General features: G+C 44.9%; 1 protein-coding gene across 2 annotated transcripts in view; it reads right to left on the bottom strand.

Annotated features, from left to right (window-relative positions):
• LOC139278983 (transcription factor Maf-like) overlaps positions 1–23,376 on the bottom strand; it is a 389,896-nt gene that overhangs the window by 308,978 nt on the left and 57,542 nt on the right. Inside the window, exon 2 of one of the 2 annotated variants that reach the window (XM_070898284.1) lies at positions 14,027–14,092. The exons of the other annotated variant lie outside the window; for it this stretch is intronic. Coding sequence (XP_070754385.1) covers positions 14,083–14,092 — 10 coding nt within the window. The 3' untranslated portion in view covers positions 14,027–14,082. Of the gene's footprint in view, positions 1–14,026; positions 14,093–23,376 lie in introns of those variants that run through there. 2 annotated transcript variants of the gene reach the window in all.

Raw genomic sequence — 23,376 nt, forward strand, 5'->3', positions numbered from 1 at the left:
CCCGGGACACCGCCCCAACTGAGGCGCGACCGAATTTCCACCCCCATGTGTATCACAATATATCCATTCTCCACACAACCCAAAACCATGTGATCTTCTGGGAGAGGCAAAAACGCAGATTAAAAAAACCCAGGCTGATTTGGAGAAAAAAAAATCTGGGAAATTCCTCTCCGACCCATTGAGGCGATCGAAACTCCGTCCAGACGATCACTCTGGCCCTGAACCCCCTGCAGTACCTACCTTCTGTAAGAGGTGATCTCCGCCCAGCCAGAAACAGGTCCAGCTCTCGCTTGAAGGAACTGAGTGACAAAATAGGGACTTGGGGATTGTGGTTGGGAAATGAGACAAGGATGTCACACGTTGGATATTTAACATCATCGTTTGGCCAGTGGCACTACCTGTTAATGAAGTGGCCCTGAGCATTAATTTCTGGTTCACTCATTATTGCGTGTTTTTAAACCAGGTTAGGGTTAGGGTTAGGGTTAGGGTTAGGAGGAGCACATCTGATCGTTTTTGAAAGATTTTCTCCCTTCCGCTGTTATTGTGCGTTGTTTTGATGTTGCTATACTTGTCTTGTTCAAACAGCCCAGGTGAGGGGCAAAGTCCATCATGCAGGAATCCAACAAGGTGGAAGAAAGTGAGAGAAAAGACAAGATAAATCAGGCAGCAGTGCCTAAGTCCCATCAAGTTTTGGTTTCAAAAGCCTATGGGTAGGGACAGGAGGAAGCCATTCAGCCCCTTGAACCTGTCCCACCATTCAATCAGATCATGGCTGATCTGTATCTTAACTCCATCTGCCCGCCTTGGTTCCGTAACCTTTAATCTCCTTGCCTAAGCAAAATCTGTTGTAAAAAGCATGGAAGGACTGACGAAGGGAAGGAATTCCAGTTTAGGGGTTCTGAGAAAGAAATGAGTTTATGTTACAGTATTTTAGGAAACATGTTGCAATCCTTGCAATATTTCCCAGTTCTCACAGTCGCAATCTTTATATTTCCATCTGTGTCATTTTGCCCTAGCCCTAGGACACTTTGAAGTCCACACAGCCTGAGGTATTACTCTATTTGTTGCTATTGTTAGAAGTTCAAGGTCTGCTATCCCCTGTGATTTCTTTTGCCTTGGTACTCCCTCCCTCGCTCCCTCCCTCAGTCTCCCCTGGGGGGTGGGGGGGTCCTCATTAAGCATTGCCTTGTGCAGACCTTCACTCTTGAAGCGTGTTATGTGCCACGTTCGCTTTATGAAGGTTCTGACACCCCCCCCCTCGAGCTGCACACCTTGAACGTCAAATATCCAACCAGGCTCCTTGCTGCTGTTCAGCAGTTGGAGCCTTCCTGTGAGTGGAAGCACGGCTTCGCTTTGCGCAAAGTGAGTGAGTGCCGCGGAGTACAGGGCATTGTGTCTTTCCCTTTCCTCGCAAAGCCGGCCGGAATGATTCTGGGTGGCTCGGCGCTGTTGCGTTTAACCCTTCGTGCGCCCAGATGATTTCCAGGTACACATGCACGCACCAGTTTCCTTTCATCCAGGTGCGACTTTGAGATTTCCTCGTCTCGCGGCGTGAAAGCTGGATCGGGAATTGGGAGCTAGCCCATCCAGAAAAGTACGCTCATCGCATCAGAGCCGCTCCAGCGGGAACGTGAAAGAGTACTGAAACTGTGGGGGCCCACTGGCAGAAACCATCCACCCCAACAGCACAAGGGAAAAGTAAAACCCCAACATAAGAAACTAAAACTGTATATCATGCATCTTATACATTTTTTAAACGCACCACAAATGAAGGAGCAATTTGAAGACTGTAACGAAATCCTGCTTTGTGTTGGGAGGGGTGCTCCAGGCATGATTATAAAGTGATCACGTTTTGCTCTTGCCGATTTCAATGTCGCCCGAGTTTCTTTCGATGGCATGACTGCACGGTTTATCGGTTCCCCTCCTTGTTTTAATTTGTGATATCATTCTGTTTTTTTTCAATGGAACGAGCCAAGAAAAAAAACCCCCAACGTGTTATTATCACCTTATGTTTACCGCTGATGCAGGAAAGCTGCTGTAGTTGTTGGTGAGGTTACAGGCAGGCTGGTGGCTTGAAGGACGAATCCTGCCCCAGACCTCCCTCTGCATGGGACAGCGATCATGCGTGTCCATTCTTTTGTCACTTTGTGGCAATTATACACAGTTGCCTTTCACAAAAGACCGCCCCGCTCGCTTGGCCACCTCGTCATTAAGGGGGAGTTTCAGTCAAGATTTTTTTTGTCTCCCAAGGCTGAGAATATATCCCGCCGAACTTTAATTTCAGTTCTTTGTTTGGCAGGTAGTGTTAATTTTCCGTACCAATTTCCCCTCTCCGCCACTAAAATGCACTGACGCATACTGGGGCTACAGTTCCACGGAGGCCAGCAGCTCACCCAGGGGGGACCATCTTCACCTGTCAGCCTAGATGGTAAGTGTCAGTCGGTTATTCAACTGTGGGGGCCATCACGCGTGAGCCCCATGACTCTTCATCTGATGTCTGCACAGGCTGCCTTTCCAGTAGGATGCACTGGGTTGCAATCAGAGCCTTGCCTGTTTTTACCCTCCCTCACCTGGAGTTCAGAAACCAATTGTAGTGCCCCGACTGCTGCCCATCCGAGATCAGCTCGTCCCCAGGCAATGTTAGAGGGTCTAGGTGCCACGGAACAATGCCGCGCTATGCGGAGAATGACTGGTGATACAATAAAATCTTTGTGCCGTTGCCACAAGGACACCGTCAGGAGAGAAGACACGATAATTCAAGAAGTAACGATTGGATCGCACCAAGCTTGGCCTTTTGAAAGCCTCTGCTCTCTCAGGAGAGGCGAGAATTCGGGGCCCAGGGCAGCACGGGGCAGCACGGGCCAGTCCACACTGCGATATGTGTGCGCACTGGGTCCGTGAAGCAGAGCTGGTCTCCAGTCGTCTTGGTTAATCCTTGCCACTGGACCAAGACCTTGCTCTGTCAAGCCCGTGTGGTGATTGGGTGCAACGGCCACCCCACGTTAAAAAAAATCCACACACAGGCATCTTCCACCCTTTTGGAAGCAAGTCATCCTCATTTCGAGGGATTGCCTATGATGATGATGATGAATGAAGACAAAAATGAGTATAATTGTTGTCGAAACGTTGGCAGTATGGTGGAACACTACTGACAGGCTGTCCCAAGAAGAGTAGATCTGCCTGAAAACCTTGCAGTATGGCGACACCTCCCGCTTTATATAAAGCCCTCCATTTGTGGAAACGATTGCCAACATACAAAAACTATCTGACCCTTAAAATGCCCTCAAGCCATGGCATGTGTGCAAGAGTGCTTCATGCCAAGTCTACTCAATACATCTATGAACTGGCACATAAGGGAAGGAAGGGTTTCTCCGCGGGAGCTTGAGCAGTTGGTGTCTCCAACTAATGCCTGCCTCGCAGCATGAAACCCAATTTACCCCCAAGCTTCCCTACATTCCCTCTCAGTGGGCAGCACTCTCGCCTCTGGGTCAGAAGGTGGTGGCTTCAAGTCCCATTCCAGAGACTGGAACACATAAATCTAGGCTGACACTCCGGTGCAGTGCTGAGGGAGTGCTGCACTGTCAGAGGTGCTGTCTTTCAGATGAGACGTTAAACCAAGGCCTCGTCTGCTCTCTCTCAGTTGGACATAAATGATCCCATTGCACCATTTCGAAGAAGAGTCGGGGAGTTATCCCCGGTGTCCTGGCCAATATTTATCCCTCAATCAACATTACAAAAACAGATTATCTGGTCATAATCACATTGCTGTTTGTGGGATCTTGCTGAGCGCTAATTGGCTGCCACTTTTCCTACATTACAACAGTGACTGCACTTCAAAAACAACTTCATTGGCTATAAAGCACTTTGGAACGTCCGGTGGTCGTGAAAGCACTATAGAAATGCAAGTCTTTCTTTCTTACATGTGCATGGCATCCAGCTCTACCTCACTTCTCTTGACCTCTCCATGGTCCCTAAATTGTCAGACTGCTTGTCCGACATCCAGTTCTGGATGAGCAGAAATTTTCTCCAATTGAATATTGGGAAGACCGAAGCCATTGTTTTTGGTCCCCGCCACAAACTCTGTTCCCTAGACACTGACTCCATCCCTCTCCCCAACTCCTATCTGAGGCTGAACCAGACTGTTTGAAACCTTGGTGTCATATTTGGCCCTGAAATGAGCTTTCGCCCACATATCCGCAGCATAACAAAGACTGCCTATTTCCACCTCCGTAACATCACTCATCTCCACCCTTGCCTCAGCTCATCTGCTGCTGAAGCCCTCATCCATGCCTTTGTTACCTTTAGACTTGACTATTCCAATGCACTCCTGGCTGACCTCCCACATTCTACCCTACGTAAACTCGAGGTGATCCAAAACTCGCTGTCCGTGTCTTAACTTGCACCAAGTCCCGCTCACCCAGCTCGCTGAACTACAGTGGCTTCCAGTTAAGCAACGCCTTGATTTCAAAATTCTCATCCTTATTTTCAAATCCCTCCATGGCCTCGTCCCTCCCTATCTCTGTAATCTCCTCCAGCCCCACAACCCCCCGAGATGTCTGCGCTCCTCTAATTCTGCCCTCTTGAGCATCCCTGATTATAATCACTCAACCATTGGTGGCCGTGCCTTCTGTTGCCTCGGCTCCAAGCTCTGGAACTCCCTCCCTAAACCTCTCCATCTCTCTACCACTCTTTTCTCCTTCAAGACGCTCCTTAAAACATACCTCTTTGTCCTGCGCTAATCTCTACTTATACGGCTTGGTGTCAAATGTTTATCGCATAACATTCATGTGGAGCGCCTTGGGATGCTTCACTACATTAAAGGCGCTATATAAATGCAAGTTGTTGTTGTTATTGATACAGGGCCATCAGCAAAGCTCTTCGGTTATTTGACAAGGTTAGGAATTACGTTCATTTGTTGGGTCAACAGTCAGCAGGAATAAGGCAGTTCCTTTCATCTCTGCTTTCCCGATGATTAATAAAGTTGGACAAAGCAGTTTTTCAAAATGCACCGCCCCTCACAGCAGAATGGGGTTTACAGCCAGCACCAAGCCCAACCTCAAAGAATGCCCTTTGCTAAATGCACAAGGAATATTGGTCAGTTATCCAGAGAGAACCTATGATATATGCTTATTATAGTCATCTTCTTGTATTTGATCTGGAGTCTTACCTTATCAATAGGTTATTTAACAAAAGATCTGATAGAAATATAAAGGACAAGACGGGGGCAATTTTGACTTTGGGCGATAGTGTCAAACGACTGATATGGATTCAGCTCCTGTTATACACCTCCCTCGATTCTCATTTCCATTTTCATTCATTGGTTGTTCCATAGAGCGGAAGGATAATAATGAGTTTTCACAGCTAGACTTGCAAAACATCCCAAAAAAAGGATGCTACACCCCCCCCCTGTTGAGATCAAGTGGACGAGTAGCAAGTTGATTAATTAACATGCACTTTTTTCAATTGGGGACCCTGGTTCTTTTTAAAAGGTTTTTGCAACTTCCAGCATGGGGGGGGGGGGTGGATGTGTGTGTCTGTGCATGGGGTGTGAGTGTGTGTAGGTGTGTATGTGTATGAGTGTGTATGTCTGTATGTGAGTGTATGTGTGCATGTGTGTGTATGTGTGTGTATATGTGTGTGTATGTGTGTCGCACTTCACCAGGGAGTATGTATGTGGATGTATATGTGTAGGCGTGTGCGTGGGTGTGTTTATTTGTGTGTGGATGTGTGTGTGGATGTGTGTGCGCGTGTGTGCGTGTGTGTGTGTGTGGATGCGTGTGTGTGGGCGTGTGTGCGTGTGTGTGTGTGTGGATGCGTGTGTGTGGGCGTGTGTGGGCGTGTGTGTGTATGTGGCCTTGTGGGTGTGTGTGGGGGTGCGTGGATATGTATGTGTGGGTGTGCATGTGGGCGTGTTTGCATGTGTATATGTGTGTGTGTATATGTGTGTGTGTGTGTGTGTGTGTGTGTATGTGCGTGGCTGTGGGTGTGTGTGTGTGGGTGTATGTGCGTGGCTGTGGGTGTGTGTGTCTGTGGGTGTATTTGCGTGGCTGTGTGTGTGTGTGGGTGTATGTGCGTGGCTGTGGGTGTGTGTGTGTGTGGGTGTATGTGCGTGGCTGTGGGTGTGTGTGTGTGTGTGCGCGCGGGTGTGTGTGTGTGCGTGTGCGTGTGTGTGGTGCTGCACACAGGATGCATATCGAGGCCATACATTCTCCCTTACAGAATGCTGTGGTCAGTATTTTCAAATGTGGCTGTCAGGAGTGGTTTATTGTGGAGGATCTGCTATTTGACCGGAGCCTGTGGTTTTGGTGATATATCAGGTATTGGCAGTTAAAACAATGTAGACCCAGCACCACATAATGTTGGGTGCACATTACATAATGGCATGCATCAATGCCATTGAGTTTAGTGGTTTCAGATTATGCTAATTAATACTGTTAATTAAATGTTATGGATTTAGACAAGCCAATCAACAATCGACGCACTGCACCTCGAATTAGTGAACTCGTCATCCTTGACTTAAAACGGGGAACGACTCATATTTTAAAAATAACAAAAAGGAAGTGATTAAAACAACTCAAAATGTGTTAATAATCGACATTAACTTTCTACGGTCAACAAAATAGCCTTGAAGAGAGACCCTGACTATTTAAGTAATCAGAATGCAGAAGACAATGCCAGTGTAGCACCAGTAAAAAGTTTGCAGGAATTGCAGAGAGGGAGACAGACAACATGCCCATTAAGATCATTAAAGCCCTGCTCGAAACTGTCTCACCAGAAAAAAACAAAGTCTGCATTTTCCTCTTGATGTGAATAATGGAAGTATTATGTTCCGATTACTCCTATTTTGTCCGTGGGGCCAAGGTTACAAATCTCTCGCTAGTGCTGTTTGTGGGAGCTTGCTGTGTGCATATTGTCCGCCATGTTTTTCTACAAAGAACGGATTATCTGGTTGACATCTCATTGCTGTTTGTGGGAGCTTATTGTGCACAAATTGGCTGCCACGTTTGCCACATTACAACAGTGACTACCATTCAAAAAGTACTTCATTGGCTGTAAATTGCTTTGGGTCATCCTGAGTTCATAAATGGCACTATATAAATGCAAGTTCTTTCTTTTTATTACAACAGTGATGTAATGTATGCACCTGTGAGTGGGTTTGTAGAGCTGTTGCGGTGTCCACCGGTATGCTCACGGCCTTCATCACCCCCGGCAACCAATTTTTAATTTGAACCGTTAGTGTCTAAAGGTTAATTTGTTTAATTTTCCGATTTTAATGCCCCACCCCTCCTTTTAGCCAGGGGGCACTTGTATACTTTGTGTTTTGGTGCCCTCAAAAAAAAGACCAAATAAAAAACAAGGGGGCACCTGATTAAAGTATTACAACAAAATAGTTGCAGAGCTGTTGCGGTGTCCACCGGTATGCTTGCGACCTTCTGCGAGAGGTGAGCACCGGAGGGACTAGAGTGCATCATCACCCCCGGCAACCAATTTTTAATTTGACTGTAGTTTTTCAAAAGTTTAATTTGCTAATTTGTGGGTTCTAGTGACCTTTCAATAAGGAGGCACTTGATTTAAAGGTTTACAGTAAAATAGTTGGAGGGCGTTGCATTGTGAGTCACTCAGCCAGTCACATGATGTTCACAAGACTCAATAAAACCCCAGTCAGTTGAGTTTAGGTCATCCACGATGAGGTATGCAGTTGTGAGTTTAGTGGATGAACTGGTAATGTGTAGTGTGATTGTTAAACCTTTGTTCATAAACCAACTAGTTCTTAAGAATTCATAACAACACGTTGCTATTAAGCAAAGAATGCATGAAGCAAATACATTGCAAGTAATTATGCTGCAAAAGTACTTAATTGGCTGTGAGGCACTTTGGGACATCTTGAGGTCATAAATGGCACTATATAAATGCAATTTCTTTCTTTCTTCTTTGATGTGTGTCGTGTGGTAGGGGAAGGGGAACTACAGATGGTAAACAGAGGTAATTGGACCTGGTACAGGCTCATGAACCCATGGCCATTTTCAATACGGTAGATGGGAGGGAATGAAGCAAACTGCCCATATAAAGGTAAGGCACCGATCTGTCACAGATTTTGGTTTGTTTTTTTTTCAAAATAAAATGTAGTAATGACGCATCTCAGCGAGGGGACAGTCATCATCTTAATTAAGAAAGGAAGCCTTGCATTTATATAATGCTTTATCATGTCCCTCAAAAACATTCTGAAACACTACACATACAATTGATTACTTTGAACGCAGTCAGTGTTATTACATAGGCGACTGCAGCAGCCATTTTGCTCACAATATGATATAACAAACAACATTTATTCTTTGGCAGTGTTGGAAATGTAAGATCAAACACTGGAAGAACTCCCTGTTTTTCTTCAAATGGTGCCACGCAATCTTTAACGTCCGTCTAAACCATCAGAACAGGAAGACAAGGCCTTGGTTTAACATCTCATAGGATAGACAATGCGGCACTCGCTCAGTATTGTACTGTACGATCAGCATAGATTATGTTCTCAATGTCCTGTATCAGCTCTTGAACCCAGAACCTTCTAACTCAGAGGTAAGAATACTACCAAATGAGCCAAATTGGCCATGCATACCCAGTTATATATTTAAACCCACTCCAGAGACTTGAGCACAGAAATCTGGGCTGATGCTCCAGTGCAGTACTGAGGGAGTGCTGCACTGTCGGAGCCACCGTCTTTCGGATGAGATATTAAATCGAGGCCCCATCTGCTCTCTAAGGTAGACGTTAGAGATTCCATGGCACTATTTTGAATCACGGCCTGCTCCACATGCAGGCCGTGATCCTTACCAACGGATCCATTACAGACCCAATCCACGTCTGGATCGGGGTCAAGCAGGGCTGCGTCAACGCCACAACCCTCTTCTCAATCTTCCTTACAAGGACAGTCTCAAAGCCTCCCTGATAAAGTGCAACATCCCCACCAACATCTGGGAGTCCCTGGCCAAGGACCACTCTAAGTGGAGGAAGTACATCCAGGAGGGCGCTGAGCACCTCGAGTCTCATCGCTGAGAGCATGCAGAAATCAAGCGCAGGCAGCGGAAAGAGTGTGCGGCAAACCAGTCCCACCCTCCCTTACCCTCAACGACTATCTGTCCCACCTGTGACAGGGACTGTGGCTCTCGTATTGGACTATTCAGCCACCTAAGGACTCATTTTTAGAGTGAAAGCTAGTCTTCCTCGATTCCGAGGGACTGCCTCTGATGGTGATGATTTGAAGAAGAGCAAGCGAGTTATCTCCCATGTCCTGGCCAATATTTATCTTTCAATTAACATTAAAAGAAAACAGATTATCTGGGCATTGCTGTCTGTGGGAGCTTACTGTGCGCAAATTGGCTGCCGCACTTCCTACATTTTAATAGTGACTACACTTCAAAAGTACTTCATTGTCTGTAAAGTGCTTTGAGATGCCAGAGGCTGTGAAAGGCGCTGTATAAATACAAGTCTTTTTTTCTTTAAAGACATCTAATTTTCTCCCATCCCTTCGTTTTCCTCTTTGCTTTTCATGAACCATCCACTGCTCCCATCCACACCCCCCAACCCTCCCGCCCCACAGCCCATCCCCACCTAAGTTGGTCTGATCCCATAACTCTGCCTTTATGGATTTAGTTAGCGTGTGGTGGCCCGGCCTGGAAATCAGCGCGGTCCCGGCCTGCAAGACCATCAGCAGGCCGGGGTCATTACAGGGAGCAGCATGCGGCGACATACCACTGCAGGGAGCAGCGCGTGCTGCTGCAGGAGGGCGATGGCTGCGAAGCCAGGTCGCTGATTGCAGTGCGAGCAGGCACAGCAGGAGGGGCGAAGGAGCGGCAAGAGTTTGTAGAGGGAAGTGACCGGGGCCCAGGAGAGGCGTGAATCTGGGGCTCATAAGAGGCGAGGGCCCAGGGGCAGCACGGGCCAGCCCACACTGCGATATGTGTGCACACTCGGTCTGTGCAGCAGAGCTGGTCTCCAGTCGTCTTGGGTAATCCTTGCCACTGGACCAAGACCTAGCTCTGTCAAGCCCGTGTGGTGGCTGGTGTGCAACGGCCACCACACGTTAAAAAAATCCACACACAGGCATCTTCCACCCTTCAAGATATAGTTCATTGAAACACCTGTGAACTTATCCCTTTTTGGCGTGGAATTAAGTCATCCTCACTTCGAGAGACTGCCGATGATGATGAATTAGGAAGTGACGGTGACTCTGCCTATCTCTCTCTTCCCTTGGAGGAAAAGCCTGGGCCTTCACTTGATCTTCACGTAACTGTGCGGGGAATTGTGAGCAAGCCTCCTATCCATACATTTCATGACAAAGTGCTTTGAAGTCATAGACAGTCCCTCGAAATCGAGGAAGACTTGCTTCAACTCCAAAAGTGAGTTCTCAGGTGACTGTACAGTCCAATTCGGAAATTACAGTCTCTGTCGCAGGTGCGGCAGACAGTCTTTGAAGGAAAGGGTGGGCGGGGAGTCTGGTTTGCCGCACGCTCCTTCAGCTGCGTGCGCTTGTTTTCTGCACGCTCTCGGCGACGAGACTCGAGGTGCTCAGCGCCCTCCCGGATGCTCTTCCTCCACTTAGGCTGGCCTTTGGCCAGGGGCTCCTGTCACTTTGAAGTGCCAAATGAACCTTGGTGCCTAATTCACATGTTGTAAAATGTCTGATGGCCACAGACAGCAGACAAGCGTAACTTAGAGAACCTGTTCCGTCACCTGAGAACTCACTTTTAGAGTGGAAGCAAGTCTTCCTCGATTTCGAGGGACTGCCTATGATGATGAAAGAACCAGAGAACCCGTTTGCAGATGTCATGTAGAGGAAGGTTTCTCAGGTGTGGGTTTCAACAACTTTCAGTTGGCACCTTTCCCCCGAGCTCACAAGATAAGAAGAGTGTGGGAGTCACTATCAATACTGGATTTGAAGAAATATTTCATTGATTTTGAATACTCAGTACTCCTGGAGGGAAGGGCTCGGTCGTGATCAAAGCTCATTTGAAAGAACACTCGTATGAATTAGGCACAAGAACTTTTGAGACATCCCCTTAGGTGTTCTCAGGCATGGGATCTACATTTAAATATCTTTCTGAAGATCCGGCAATTAGGACTAAAATAACATTTATATCAAAAATCAAATCAGACTTCGATCATCATCAGCACCGAGATTCTATCTGATCAGTGCTCTGTAAGGAACTGGGACCTTACGAGCTGAAAGATTACAACATGAAGAATTCTCTCTTCATCTCATCACTTAGAGATTATTTTTTAGTGCTTCTTGATCGGAACAATGATTATCATACATGCATCATTGGGCCTTTAAAAGAAGTGTTGGAATGGACATCTGGTCAAGGATTGGCCATTCCCTTCCACGCTAAATGTACAGCAGCTGATCTAGTTGCATCTCTCTCCACACCATGTCCTACTTGACATCACCCCGGTTCTTGCTGAACTGCACTGGCTCTCAGTACCTAAAGCCTACAATTTAAAATTCTCATCCTCACATTTAAGTCCCCTAATGGCCTTCTCCCTCATGATCTCCATCATCTTGTCCAGCCCTACAAACCCCCGGAACTCCAGTTCCTCTGACCCCAGTCCCTTGTGCAGCTCCCCTCCCTTCACCTACCACTGGTGGCTCCAGCTTACATAAGAACATAAAAATTTGGAGCAGGAGTATGCCATTCGGCCCCTTGAGCCTGCTCCACTGTTCAATGAGATCATGGCTGATCTTCTACCTCAACTCCACTTTCCTGCACTATCCCCATATCCCTTGATTCCCTTAATATCCAAAAATCTATCGATTTCTGTCTTGAATATACTCAAAGACTGAATCTCCAGAGCCCTCTGGGGTAGAGAATTCCAAAGATTCACCACCCTCTGAGTAAAGAAGTTTCTCCTCATCTCAGTTCTAAATGGCCGACCCCTTATTCTGAGACCATGACCCCTTGTTCTAGACTCCTCAGTCAGAGGAAACATCCTTCTACCCTGTCAAGCCCTGTAAGAATTTTGTATGTTTCAACCTTCAGCCATCTGGGCTTCAGATTCTGGAAATCCCTCCATAAAACCCCTCTCCACCTCCTCCTTTAAGACGCACCTTAAAACTCACCTCTTTGACACAACTTCCTGTTCTGGCTTGGCATCCATTTTGTCACGCCTCTGTGAAGTGCTGTGGGTTGACTTTCTCTACTTAAAGGTGCTATATAAATGCCTTTTTGTTGATGTTATTAGTGGATGCTAATCCAGTCTCAGTCACAGTCAGCACATCAGTATGACAACACACCTGAAGAATTCATACAATGTTTAGTGCTACGAGATATACAGGAATATTGCAGCTCATTAACACAGAAGCCTAGATATTTCCATGGGTGATATTCGTGGACAAACACACTGTACTTTTATATGACCACTGTTTTAATGACCACTGATATGCCAAAAATATAGGGGAGGAAACACCCAAAAAAATTCAAAAAATAAAAAATCAGAAAACATTAACGATACCCTTAAGTAATTAAAAAACTAACGTCAACTTACCTTTTTCATAGGTCTTCCAACTTACCGACGTTCCTGAGGCTACAACGCATGCTTTTCTCACCCGAGTACGGGTTCGCCGAATGCCCATATTTAGGTGGTCCTATCTTTTATGTATGGCGATCCGCTTTTTAGCGATATTTCGAAACCGCCATTCTTACCCTTTGAGGAATTTTGTTAGGTTTCTTTTAACGACAAAAAAACACTTTTAATGCGAAAAAGTCGCGTTAAAACGTATGTTGGGTTGGCTAATTTCTAGCCCATAGAAATTGCAACAGAGAAACAGGCCATTCGGCCCCTCTGGTCTATGCTGGTATTTATGCTCCACACGAGCCTCCTCCCACCTTATTTCATCTAACCCTATCAGTACGTCCTTCTATTCCTTTCTCCATATATATATAGATAAAATATATGTCTGTGTATATATATATATATATATATATATATATATATATGCATATAATATATCTGCAATGTACCTTGAAAGTACAGTATCCTTTCTCTGTAAGAACCTTCTTTTCCTATCAGCAGGCCTTATTATAATCATCGTCGAGCAGTATTATAATATTTTTTAAAGATACTGTTCTTGTGAGGGGACATGGAGCCAGGCAATGAAACTAAGCAGCCAAATAGAAGTGGTGACTGACAGATAAAACACAATTGGCGGTTGTGATAGAAGACACGAACACAAAAGCTGCAGGAATGTACTTTCAAGAATGTAATATACTCAAGAGGTTCTGATGATAGTATAAAAAAAAACGTAAACTTTGCCCTGGTGTGTTAAAGAACCAGCCGAACCACTTGAGAACTTTACTATTCTTAACAGTTCTTTGCTCTATGTGTCCTGTTAGAATTGTAGCTGGACTGATCATTGATTTAATCACCTACAGCAGCCTTTGAAGACTTTAATGGCCTGTACAATAACCAGTATTTTTCTTAAATAAATCATTTTACATTTTTTCTCTTTTCCCTTTTCTTGGGTTCCACGTACGACGTGCAATCTGTTCTCACAATAGGAACTGTCTACTCTCTGATTAATGTCTTGCCCCCTTGAGGGCATGGCTGAAATTGAGAGCTTGCCAGATGGGGAATTGGTGGGTGTTGACCAGAATCCTATCATTCTGCGGCACAGTGTGCTGTTATTTTGACACACATCAAATCTGTGGCTCTCTTCCTTGCACCAAAAGAAAAAAAAACACAGCGTTGATGGCAGTGGGATCCTAGGGCTGCCCATCCACTCAAAAGTAAAAAGGAGAGCTCCACAACTTCTACGAAAAGCAGCATGTTGGGGCAATGATGAACTCCAGGGTGTGGGCTTCACTTCGGGCCTTTTGATATGCCAGTGTCTGTTCTGCCACGGCGCAAAGTGGAAGAGCCAAAATCTCACACTGGCATACCAAGGCCCAGGGCTCGCCACACCTTCCAATTCATCATCGAGTAGAACTTTGAAGAGCAATGATACCATGAGAGAACTTGTACGAAAATCCGTAGGTTACCTGTACTCGTTGTTGACTGGGATGTGCCTGGGAAGCCAGTCCCAGGTAATGATCGTCAAAGCTCCCTGTGGACGCACAAAACAGGGAATATTAGCGGCAAAACTGCTGATGTCACACATACCTGTGCTAGGGTTGCCAACTCTGGTTGGACGTATTCCTGGAGGTTTCAGCACACGAGCTCCCACCTCCACCTGCCCGGCCTAGTTAAACAGCCCTCTCCCCTATCTCCACTACTTTTTTTAATCACTAATAAATGACGGTATTCAAAGAAATTGTGAATAAAAGCTCATGTTTTTTGAAGGCCCCTAAGATTTTTCTCATGGGTTGCTCGCAGCAGTGTCCAGGAGATTAATGTTAAATTCCTGGAGGCTCCAGGAACAATCCTGGAGGGTTGGCAACCCTAACCTGTGCGCGCTCCAACAAAACGGGGACTTGAAACTGCTAGGCTACAGATTTGTTTTATTTGGCTGGGTATATTTTAGATCAAACCTCTTGTTGTCATAATTCAAATGATGCTAGTTGTCAGCCTTCAATTTTTAAAAACTCTTTCTGGGTTCCTTAGGTTGGATTTTCGGTCTTCTGTTGTCCCTGTTTTCGCCCGAGGGGCGGCAATGGCGGCGGCAAGCTCTTCCGGGCGGGTAGCCAGCTTCCAGCGCCCCGCCGGGATTTTCGGTGTCGGTTTCAGCGGGGCGCGGAGCAGCACCGCCCGGAAGAGGCGAGCCGGTGTGGTTGCAACGCCAGCTCCAATTTTGGCTCCCGCCCAATCCGTAGCGCTCCACAGAGTGCCGTGCTGGGAACACCGGTGGAAACGGGCGGTCTGAGTTGTAGCAGCCGCAGTGCGGTAAGTAATGTCGACCTCGGGTAAGAATGATTGTTTTTTTTTAGATTTATGTTGTGGTGGCGTGAGTTATTTATTGCTGTTTTTCTTTCCAGTTTTGTATCTCCCCAGGCCGCTCTTAGGATTGCTTCGAGGCCGGCTGTTTAACTCGGGGTTTTCGCTTGCTCAGTCAGCCTAGCGCCCTAAGGGAGGTGTGCAACGCCTCCCTTAGCGCTCTGCCCCACACTCAGGGCCCAGCTGGTGAATTTTGCTGACAGAGGCACAATTGTTTTTCCAGGAGCTACCTGGATTGCCCCGAAATCTCCAAAGCCGAAAATCGAGCCCCTTTAACCTGGTATGCTACAACTTTGAATTCTCATATAGTAGGTGTACGTTGGTGGTTTCAATCCTTGTCCTTTCCTAGATTGGTATGCCGTGGAATGGTAGAATATGAATTCATGCCACTGGTTCCACTGCCTGGTCTTATTCATGCTGCTACAGGTGAGGTTGGACTGAGGCCAGGTACTTCCTTATAGGGAAGGAGGTTAAATCAAGAGAGCAGCTTACTGGAGGTTTTCCTTTGTGCCACCTCCTAGTGTCTATTTGAAATCTGGTCTTGGCCTGAATCATGCCCGGCCTCTTGGTTAGTAATGGCCATTAATATTGGAAAATGGGACGTAAAAGAGGGAACCAATATGGGTTTAAAGCAAAACAGTGCTGTTTAAATGTTGATTGACTGTTGTCAGTCAAGGGAGGAGAACTATCACCCAGAATCCCTGTTCCTGATCTCTGCCTGATGACCTCCCGGTAAGACAGTGTATACAATGAACATTGGTTGAGGAGGATTCGGTTTGATTGTGATGACCTTGATTTTGTTGGGCCTTTCCAACACTTGCTTTCGATTGACATATGGACAATGGCCACCTAATTACTGGGGAGCTTGTTTACCTCAGCCACCAGTCACCACTTTATGATAGAACGGCCAAATGGAAGAAAACTGGAAACTCCCACCACTCGCAAACAAATGAACTCTTTTATTCAGAAAAGATGTCAAATGGAGTTCTATGTGCCACACACAGCAACTTACATTTAACATTGTAAAATGTCCCAAGTCGCTTCGCAGGAGTGCAAATGGTTTACTCTCAAGCCAATACCTCAGTGAGTAAGCCTATATTTAGGTTTAAATGTTCTCTGCAAGGTGCTGAGTTCTATATATAGAATAACGCTGGCACTGCGACAAATAGCCTGCTCTTAGCACATGGGATTGAGTGCCATCAACTGTTCGACTTGGCAAGTCTCACCAGGCACTCGATTGAGTGCTTTGTCCAACTGCACCGTGTTAACACAGATGGTTGAGTTCTGGCTTTCATGAATCTTATCCTTGAGTGCTGCTTTCCCCTGTTACTCACTGACTATTGTTTGCTCAAATTTCCCATCAAGTTGTGTTCCCAAAATGTTTTCTGGGACTCAGAGCAATGCACAAGTGATTCAACCGAATGGGAGGCGAAAAATGAGATTCGGTTTGACTGTAATTACAGATTTGACTTGCCAAAGAAATAACGCAGGCAAGTAGGAGCCTAATACTTACACACTGGGCTATATGTTTTGCTTTTTAATTTAAAACATTTCTGCTTTTTAGGTTCCTCATGTCTCATTTTTTTCTCCTGTTGGTGTTGGAGGCATGAGAGATAAAAACAAATTGAATAGAAAGTGAACTGATGATGATACCAGATTTCAGCTCTCAAGTATAGGCTTTGGTTTTTAGGCATAACACCAGATATAAATATAACTGCCTTGAAAAAAACATCACATGGTTCCAATCAGATAACAAGAATGCTGGTATTTAAATTGTTTTGAGAAACTGTAGATCCATTTGACTTTTGATGCTTTGTAATCCTGAATACCAACTAGCTTTGTTCAAGTCGTGGCTGGACTTAAAAGGGTTAATGTTGATTGGTCCCCTAATAATTGACTTTCGGTAGGATTTGATCTGGTTTTGGTTGGACAACCATACACAAAAGAAAATATTATTTGAACTGCACTGAAGTTGATCTGATCCAAAATGGTCAAATAGACTATACAACAAGGTGCAGTGAAATGGACTGAATATCTGTGAGATAGGGTGCAGTTGGAGCCTATGGGATTTTTGTGCAGGAACATAGACTGAGAACCCCTGTGGAAGAGTGCAGTGAAATAGACTGAGTAGTTTATTCCATCTGAAGTTGGTATGGAACAGAGGGAAATGAAATAAATTGAGAGGTTACAGATGAAACTCAGATAGGCAATTGTCTTCAGTCTCCGCCACAAACTCAATACTCTTGTCATCGATTCTAATGCCCTCTGTCCCAACTGTTGGTGACCTTGGTGTCCTATTTGACTGCAAGCTGAGCATCTGACTACAGATCCTCTCCATTAAAAGGCTGGATACTTCCACCTCCATAACATTACCCATCTCCACCCCTGCTTCAGCTAGTGAAATCCCCATCCGTGCCTTTGAAACTTCCAGACTCGACTATTCCACTGCTCTCCTAGCTGGCCCCCCATCTCCCACCCTCCGTAAGCTGCAACTCTTCTATCCTAGCCCATCATTCCTGCACTCGCTGACCTACATTGGCTCCCTGTCTCCCAATGCTACCTGTTTAGAATTCTCATCCTTGTGTTCAGATCTCTTCATGACCTCGCCCCTCCCTATCTCTGTAACCTCTTCGAGCCCTGCAACCTTCTGAGATCTCCGCATTCCTCCAACTCTGGCCTGCAGTGCGTTCCCCACTTCTTGTGCCATGCCTTCAGCTGTTTAGTCCCTAATACCTCAAACCTCTCCCCTTCACCACCTCAAACTTCTTCTTTAAGACCCTCCTTAAAACCTACTTCTTTGACTATGTTTTTCGTCACCCGTCCTAATATCTCCTTCTTTGGATCACATGTCTGATTGTGCTTTTATGAGGCACCTCGGATGTTTTCCTACATTAAAGGCACTATATAAATGCAACTTGTGGTTGTTGTTCGAATGAAATGGACTGAGAGTCTATGAAAAGTTGACTTCTGAACGAAGACAGATTAGGGGAGATATTCGACTTGGGTAGGGATGTTCAATGGGCAGTAATGCATGAGCCGCCTGTTAAAAGCCCTGCTTGATATTCAATTATATTGAAGTCAATGGAAGTCAATATTAGGTGGGGAAATATTGAGAAAAATGCATTTATATAGCGCCTTTCATGATGTTAGGACGTCCCAAAACACTTTACAGCCAATAAGGTACTTTTGAAGTGCAGTTGCTGTTGTAATGTATGAAACCCGGCAGCCAATTTGTGCACAGCAAGTTCCCGCAAATAGAAAAGTAATAATGACCAGATAATTTTTTTTTGTGATGTTGATTGAGGGATAAATATTGACCAGGACACCGGGGAGAACTCCCCTTCTCTGCTTCAAATAGCGCCATGGGATCTTTTACACCCACCTGGGCGAGCAGGTGGGGCCTCAGTTTAACGTCTCATCCAAAAGACAGCACCTCTAACAATGCAGCACTCCCTCAGTACTGCGCTGGAGTGTCGGCCTGGATTATGTGCTCAAGCCACCAGAGGCTTGAACCCAGAACCTTCTGACTCGGAGGCGAGAGTGCTGCCCACTCAGCCTTGGCTGACATGGCCTGTTTTATAATATGGTAACCAAACTCAGACTACATTCTAAGGTCTGCATGTCCTTCCTGGAGCACAGAGAGCTCTCACTAATTATTAGTGCCGCAGGACAGCATTTGCAGGTGGTTTAGTTGACAACATGTTGCATACTTCCTGCAACTACACTCATTCAGTCTGATGCTGAAGTCACTGTCAGCCAATCATAGCTACTTCATTTTGATTGATGGAATAGGGAAAGGACACGACATTGAAGAATCATTTACAGTACCCGGATACTGCCTCGAGACTGCTAATGGAATGCATGGCTGAACAGGAAAGTTACCTAAATCCTTTAAGAGCCATTGCCCAGGAGAGGAGTTGTTAGTAGCATTAATACTGCTTTCATTCTGCATATACTCGAAATGCACATCAAGAGCTATCTTGTGTTACTCTTGAATAAAATACCTGGAGCTTTTTGGCAATTCTAAAGGACCTATGAAACCACATCTAGTGTAGCTCGGACTTCTGACCAATGGCCAAATTTGTATGGTGCAGCCAGAAATAGATTTTTAAATTCCAGCATAATTATGCAATCAGGCATGGATTGACAGACCGTGGAGATGAGAGGACCCTAAGCTACAAGGTATGAAATGTCAAACATTGTTTAACATTAAAGTTGATGAAACACTAGGAGGGAAGGCCAGGAAATATATAATTTCTCCACCATTAATCCACTATTACATATTAGCGCTGATTTTAACTCAGGTGCAGGGGGGTGGGGGATTACGCGGTTTGGGGCGAGGTATTCAGTGATGGCCATGAAAAGTGTCACAAGGCTATTGGAAAAGCAAACAAGGTCAATTACATTTAAATTTAGAAGTACAATTTTGACCTTGTACAAGGCTATGGTTCAGTCGCATCTGGAACATTGTGCCCATTTTTGGTGCCCTCCCATGATTGTGGCGATCGAGACCCGAATAAAGGTCCTGAGGAGGGCCAATTGCTTGATAACTGAGGGCTGTTAGACTAGGTTATCAGGGCAAGCTAAGGGAACTCGGGCTTTTTAACATAGATTTACAGGGGGATACGATTGAGGTCTTCAAAAAATTGAAGGGAGATTCCTGGGTTAGAAGTTGGAAGAGCATCGAGTTAGGTTAGATCCCAAATGTTAGATGTCTTTTCGCAGAGAACTTTTGACCTCAGGAATGGATTGTCATTACATGGAGTCAGTGTGGGCTCACTCCAGGTCTTCAAAGAGGAGGCTGTGCGAGTTGCTGGAGTGAAAGACATTTTGAGTTCTAGGAATTAGGTGAGTTAACTGGAACTAGTATTATCAGTTACAGTTGTCTCCTGGAACTCGCTTGAATGCCTTTAGGGGTCAGAAAGGAATTTCCTGATTGTTTCGTAAATTAGCCTACGCTTTTTTTCTCTGTTTTCTTTTGCCACGGCCAGTAGGCTGCGTGACTGAGAGGTGTGGGTTGGTGGGGTATGCAGGTTGTACCATCAAGACAGCCTTGATGGACCTGTTGGTCTTTCCCTGTTCTTTTTCCTATGTCCTTACGCTTTGCTCTTAACCAATCTGAATGTAACATTTCCAATGCTGATTTTAACTGCCTCCCATGCATAATCTGCCATTGATTCAGGATGAGAGTCGGAGAAGCCTCAATACAATTCTGCCTTAATGTGTTTGTGATTTGCGATCAGTTTTAATGATATGTGTTACAAAATATTCCTGGAACGTTTCTGTAATAATCCATTGTTTTCTCTTTCATTTTTCTCCCTTTTCCCCATTGTACTGTATGCATCTGTGAGTATGCTCACAGGTTTGTAGAGATGTTGCGTTGTGAGTGGCAGTCCGTGCTGTTCACAAGACTCAATAAAACCCCAGTCAGTTGGGTCTAGGTCATCCACGGTAAGGTATGCAGTTGTGTGCTGAGTGGATGAACTGGTAATGTGTAGTTAAACCTTTGTTAATAAGCTAATTAGTTCTTAATAGCAATCTGTTGTTATGAATTCTGAAGCACAGAACCCAAGATGCAAATACATTATACCCATGATCTAAATTAAGCCCCTACATTCATGCTCCCCTCCTTGGGAGGATTGGTCCCCAATTTACGCATGTTTGTGGACACTGTCAATGGGTCCTTGTCCCATCCACCAAGAGCATCCTTGCGTAGTGGAGGAGTGGTAAGTCTTATTAGTGACTTCTTTCCCATTGCTGGAAGGAGGAATAGCTGAGTATTGATGTCAGGAAGCCTGGGGTTAGGAACTTGGATCACCTAATCAGTACTCTAACACTACAACTAGCATTTTGGATGCTTTCAACTTTATTCATCAATAATAATCAAAGAACCTAACTATTGGAATGAAATATGTATAGGGTCCTGAACATTAAAGAAACTTTGTGGAATAGAGTTGCAACAAAGATGATCATTGTTAGGAACTGGGATGAGTAATTAGAGCAAAACAAAATTATTGCAGATGTGTTTTGGAATCTAGCCTCAGGCCATCTTGGTGATGTCTGTGTATTCTTGGCTGCATTGAGGTTGTTGATTAATGATTCAGATTTTAAAAATCAAGTGTAAGTGCCTAGGGGCAATTAAGTTAATTTGAAGTCAATCCAAATTCAAAATGCTTTATTTATGGTACTGGCTTCACTCTAAAGCTTGCATTCAAACCCTAAACCAAACTCATTGTAAAGTTGGCGCCCAAAGATGTATCCTCAAAAATAGACAAGGTGACTGACAGAAATGCTCTTCCAAAATATTGCTTCTCAAGTCAAGCCCTATATACATAATTGAGCTGGGAAGCAAAATACCATGAGAAAACACTGCTTCTACATAGTAAATGGGGCTCAAGAGATAAGTCCACTGGTTTTATGTACAACTCTGCTACGGTCACTGTCCTTTCATCTCTAGGACATGGATTTCAATTCAACCCAGTCTAATGGAATGAAAGATTCCTCTTTATGCCAACTGTAAAGACACTACATGAAATTAGTTTAGGCAGTCTTAACCCAATGGATGCAAAACTGCTCTTAATTAACCATCATAGGCATTACGTTCGGACTATCATTGCAAGAGTACTCAAAGTTAAAAAGAAACACAAAAGGATAGTATGCAGATACAGCAAGTGATCAGAAAGGCCAATGGAATCTTGGCCTTTATTGCAAAGGAGATGGAATATAAAAACAGGGAAGTCTTGCCACAGTTATACAGGGTATTGGTGAGGCCACACCTGGAATACTGCGTGCAGTTTCCCTTTCTATATTTACGAAAGGATATACTTGCTTTGGAGGCAGTCCAGAGAAGGTTCACTAGGTTGATTCTGGAGATGAGGGGTTGACTTATGAGGAAAGGTTGAGGAGGTTGGGCCTCTACTCATTGGAATTCAGAAGAATGAGAGGTGATCTTATCGAAATGTATAAGATTGAGGGGGCTTAACAAGGTGGATGCAGAGAGGATGTTTCCACTGATAGAGGAGACTAGAACTAGGGGGCATAATCTTAGAATAAGGGGCCGCCCATTTAAAACCGAGATGAGGAGGAATTTCTTCTCTCAGAAGGTTGTAAATCTGTGGAATTCGCTGCCTCAGAGAGCTGTGGAAGCTAGGACACTGAATAAATTTAAGACAGAGATAGACAGTTTCTTAACCGATAAGGGATTAAGGGTTATGGGGAGTGGGCGGGGAAGTGCACCTGAGTCCATGATCGCATCAGCCATGATCATATTAAATGGCGGAGCAGGCTTGAGGGGCCGTATGGCCTACTCCTGCTTCTATTTCTTATGTTCTTAAAGTTGGTTGATTTGGGAAACAAGATGCATTTCTGAGGTTGTCCTTTTGATAATATAGTGGAGTGCCTTATTTTGCACCTGACCTGTGCTAAACCTAACCCTGGTGCGCTAGATGTGTGATACGGCGCTAAAAGTGGGAAAATGTGTTTCATTCCTTGGCACTGATAGCTTTCAACTTGACAGGCATTGAATGCAAAACTGTATCCATGTTAAAATTCTACGGTTCACATGACGAGCAGCAGCTGAGGCTGGGCATTTAATATTTGTTGGCTTCAAATAAGCCGATTTTGTTTTGCCTTTCTGAGGAGCTGAACTTTGGAGAACCAAGCCTACTGGGAAACTCCAAAATGCTGGCTTCAGCCATCCCAGTTCTGTTGAAGCCAAATTCAGAAACTGCATCCCAAGCCAAAGCATTTGAATGCAGAGATTGCAGCCAGCCCCTATGTCCTCCAGTTCCTGGAACTGTTCCAGTTCAAATTAGATGAAGGTGGCACTAGAGAATGGGCCATCTAAAACACAGTATTGAAATTCCCTGAGGACGCTTCAAATGACAAATTTAAAACAGCCAGAAGGTAAAGATAGAATTATCCCCACGTAGCTAATATATTAATTGCAAACCTTGGTCTTGATAGCTAACCCTTGGGATTTAGTAGGTAAAGTTTAATTTTTCTTTCAGTGGTTTGCTTATTTGAAACTGTCCTGGCTGAGATTGTGGTACAGCATGTGTAACACATGGGCAAAGGCAGAAAATTGCAATTGAATACTTCTGAGTGACTGCAAGGGTAAGCTTGAGGTTTGGATTGCGAATCACCTATGGATGTTCACTCTTTCGATCCCCCTGAAGTGTGAATTCAAATTATTTTAAGTTATCAGCTATGAGGACTCTCTCCTCACCACGGAACAGTAAAAAGCCCCCAGTTGTCAGGCCCTCCTAAGCCAGTGACTAAAGTGACCCCAGAACATCAATGAAATTATGACTACAGTGCGACGGTTTCAAAAAGTACAAAGCGCTGGATTTGATCGTTCCTGTGCTATATCTTTTTCTTCCTGCTTCATGAAAATTTAAACGAGCATTTCAAATAAATAGCTTTTCTTAGTCTCTATTCCGCTTGAATGGGATGTGT

The sequence above is a fragment of the Pristiophorus japonicus genome, chromosome 13 (genome assembly GCF_044704955.1).
Source record: "Pristiophorus japonicus isolate sPriJap1 chromosome 13, sPriJap1.hap1, whole genome shotgun sequence".
In the NCBI taxonomy this organism is placed as follows: Eukaryota; Metazoa; Chordata; class Chondrichthyes; family Pristiophoridae; genus Pristiophorus; species Pristiophorus japonicus.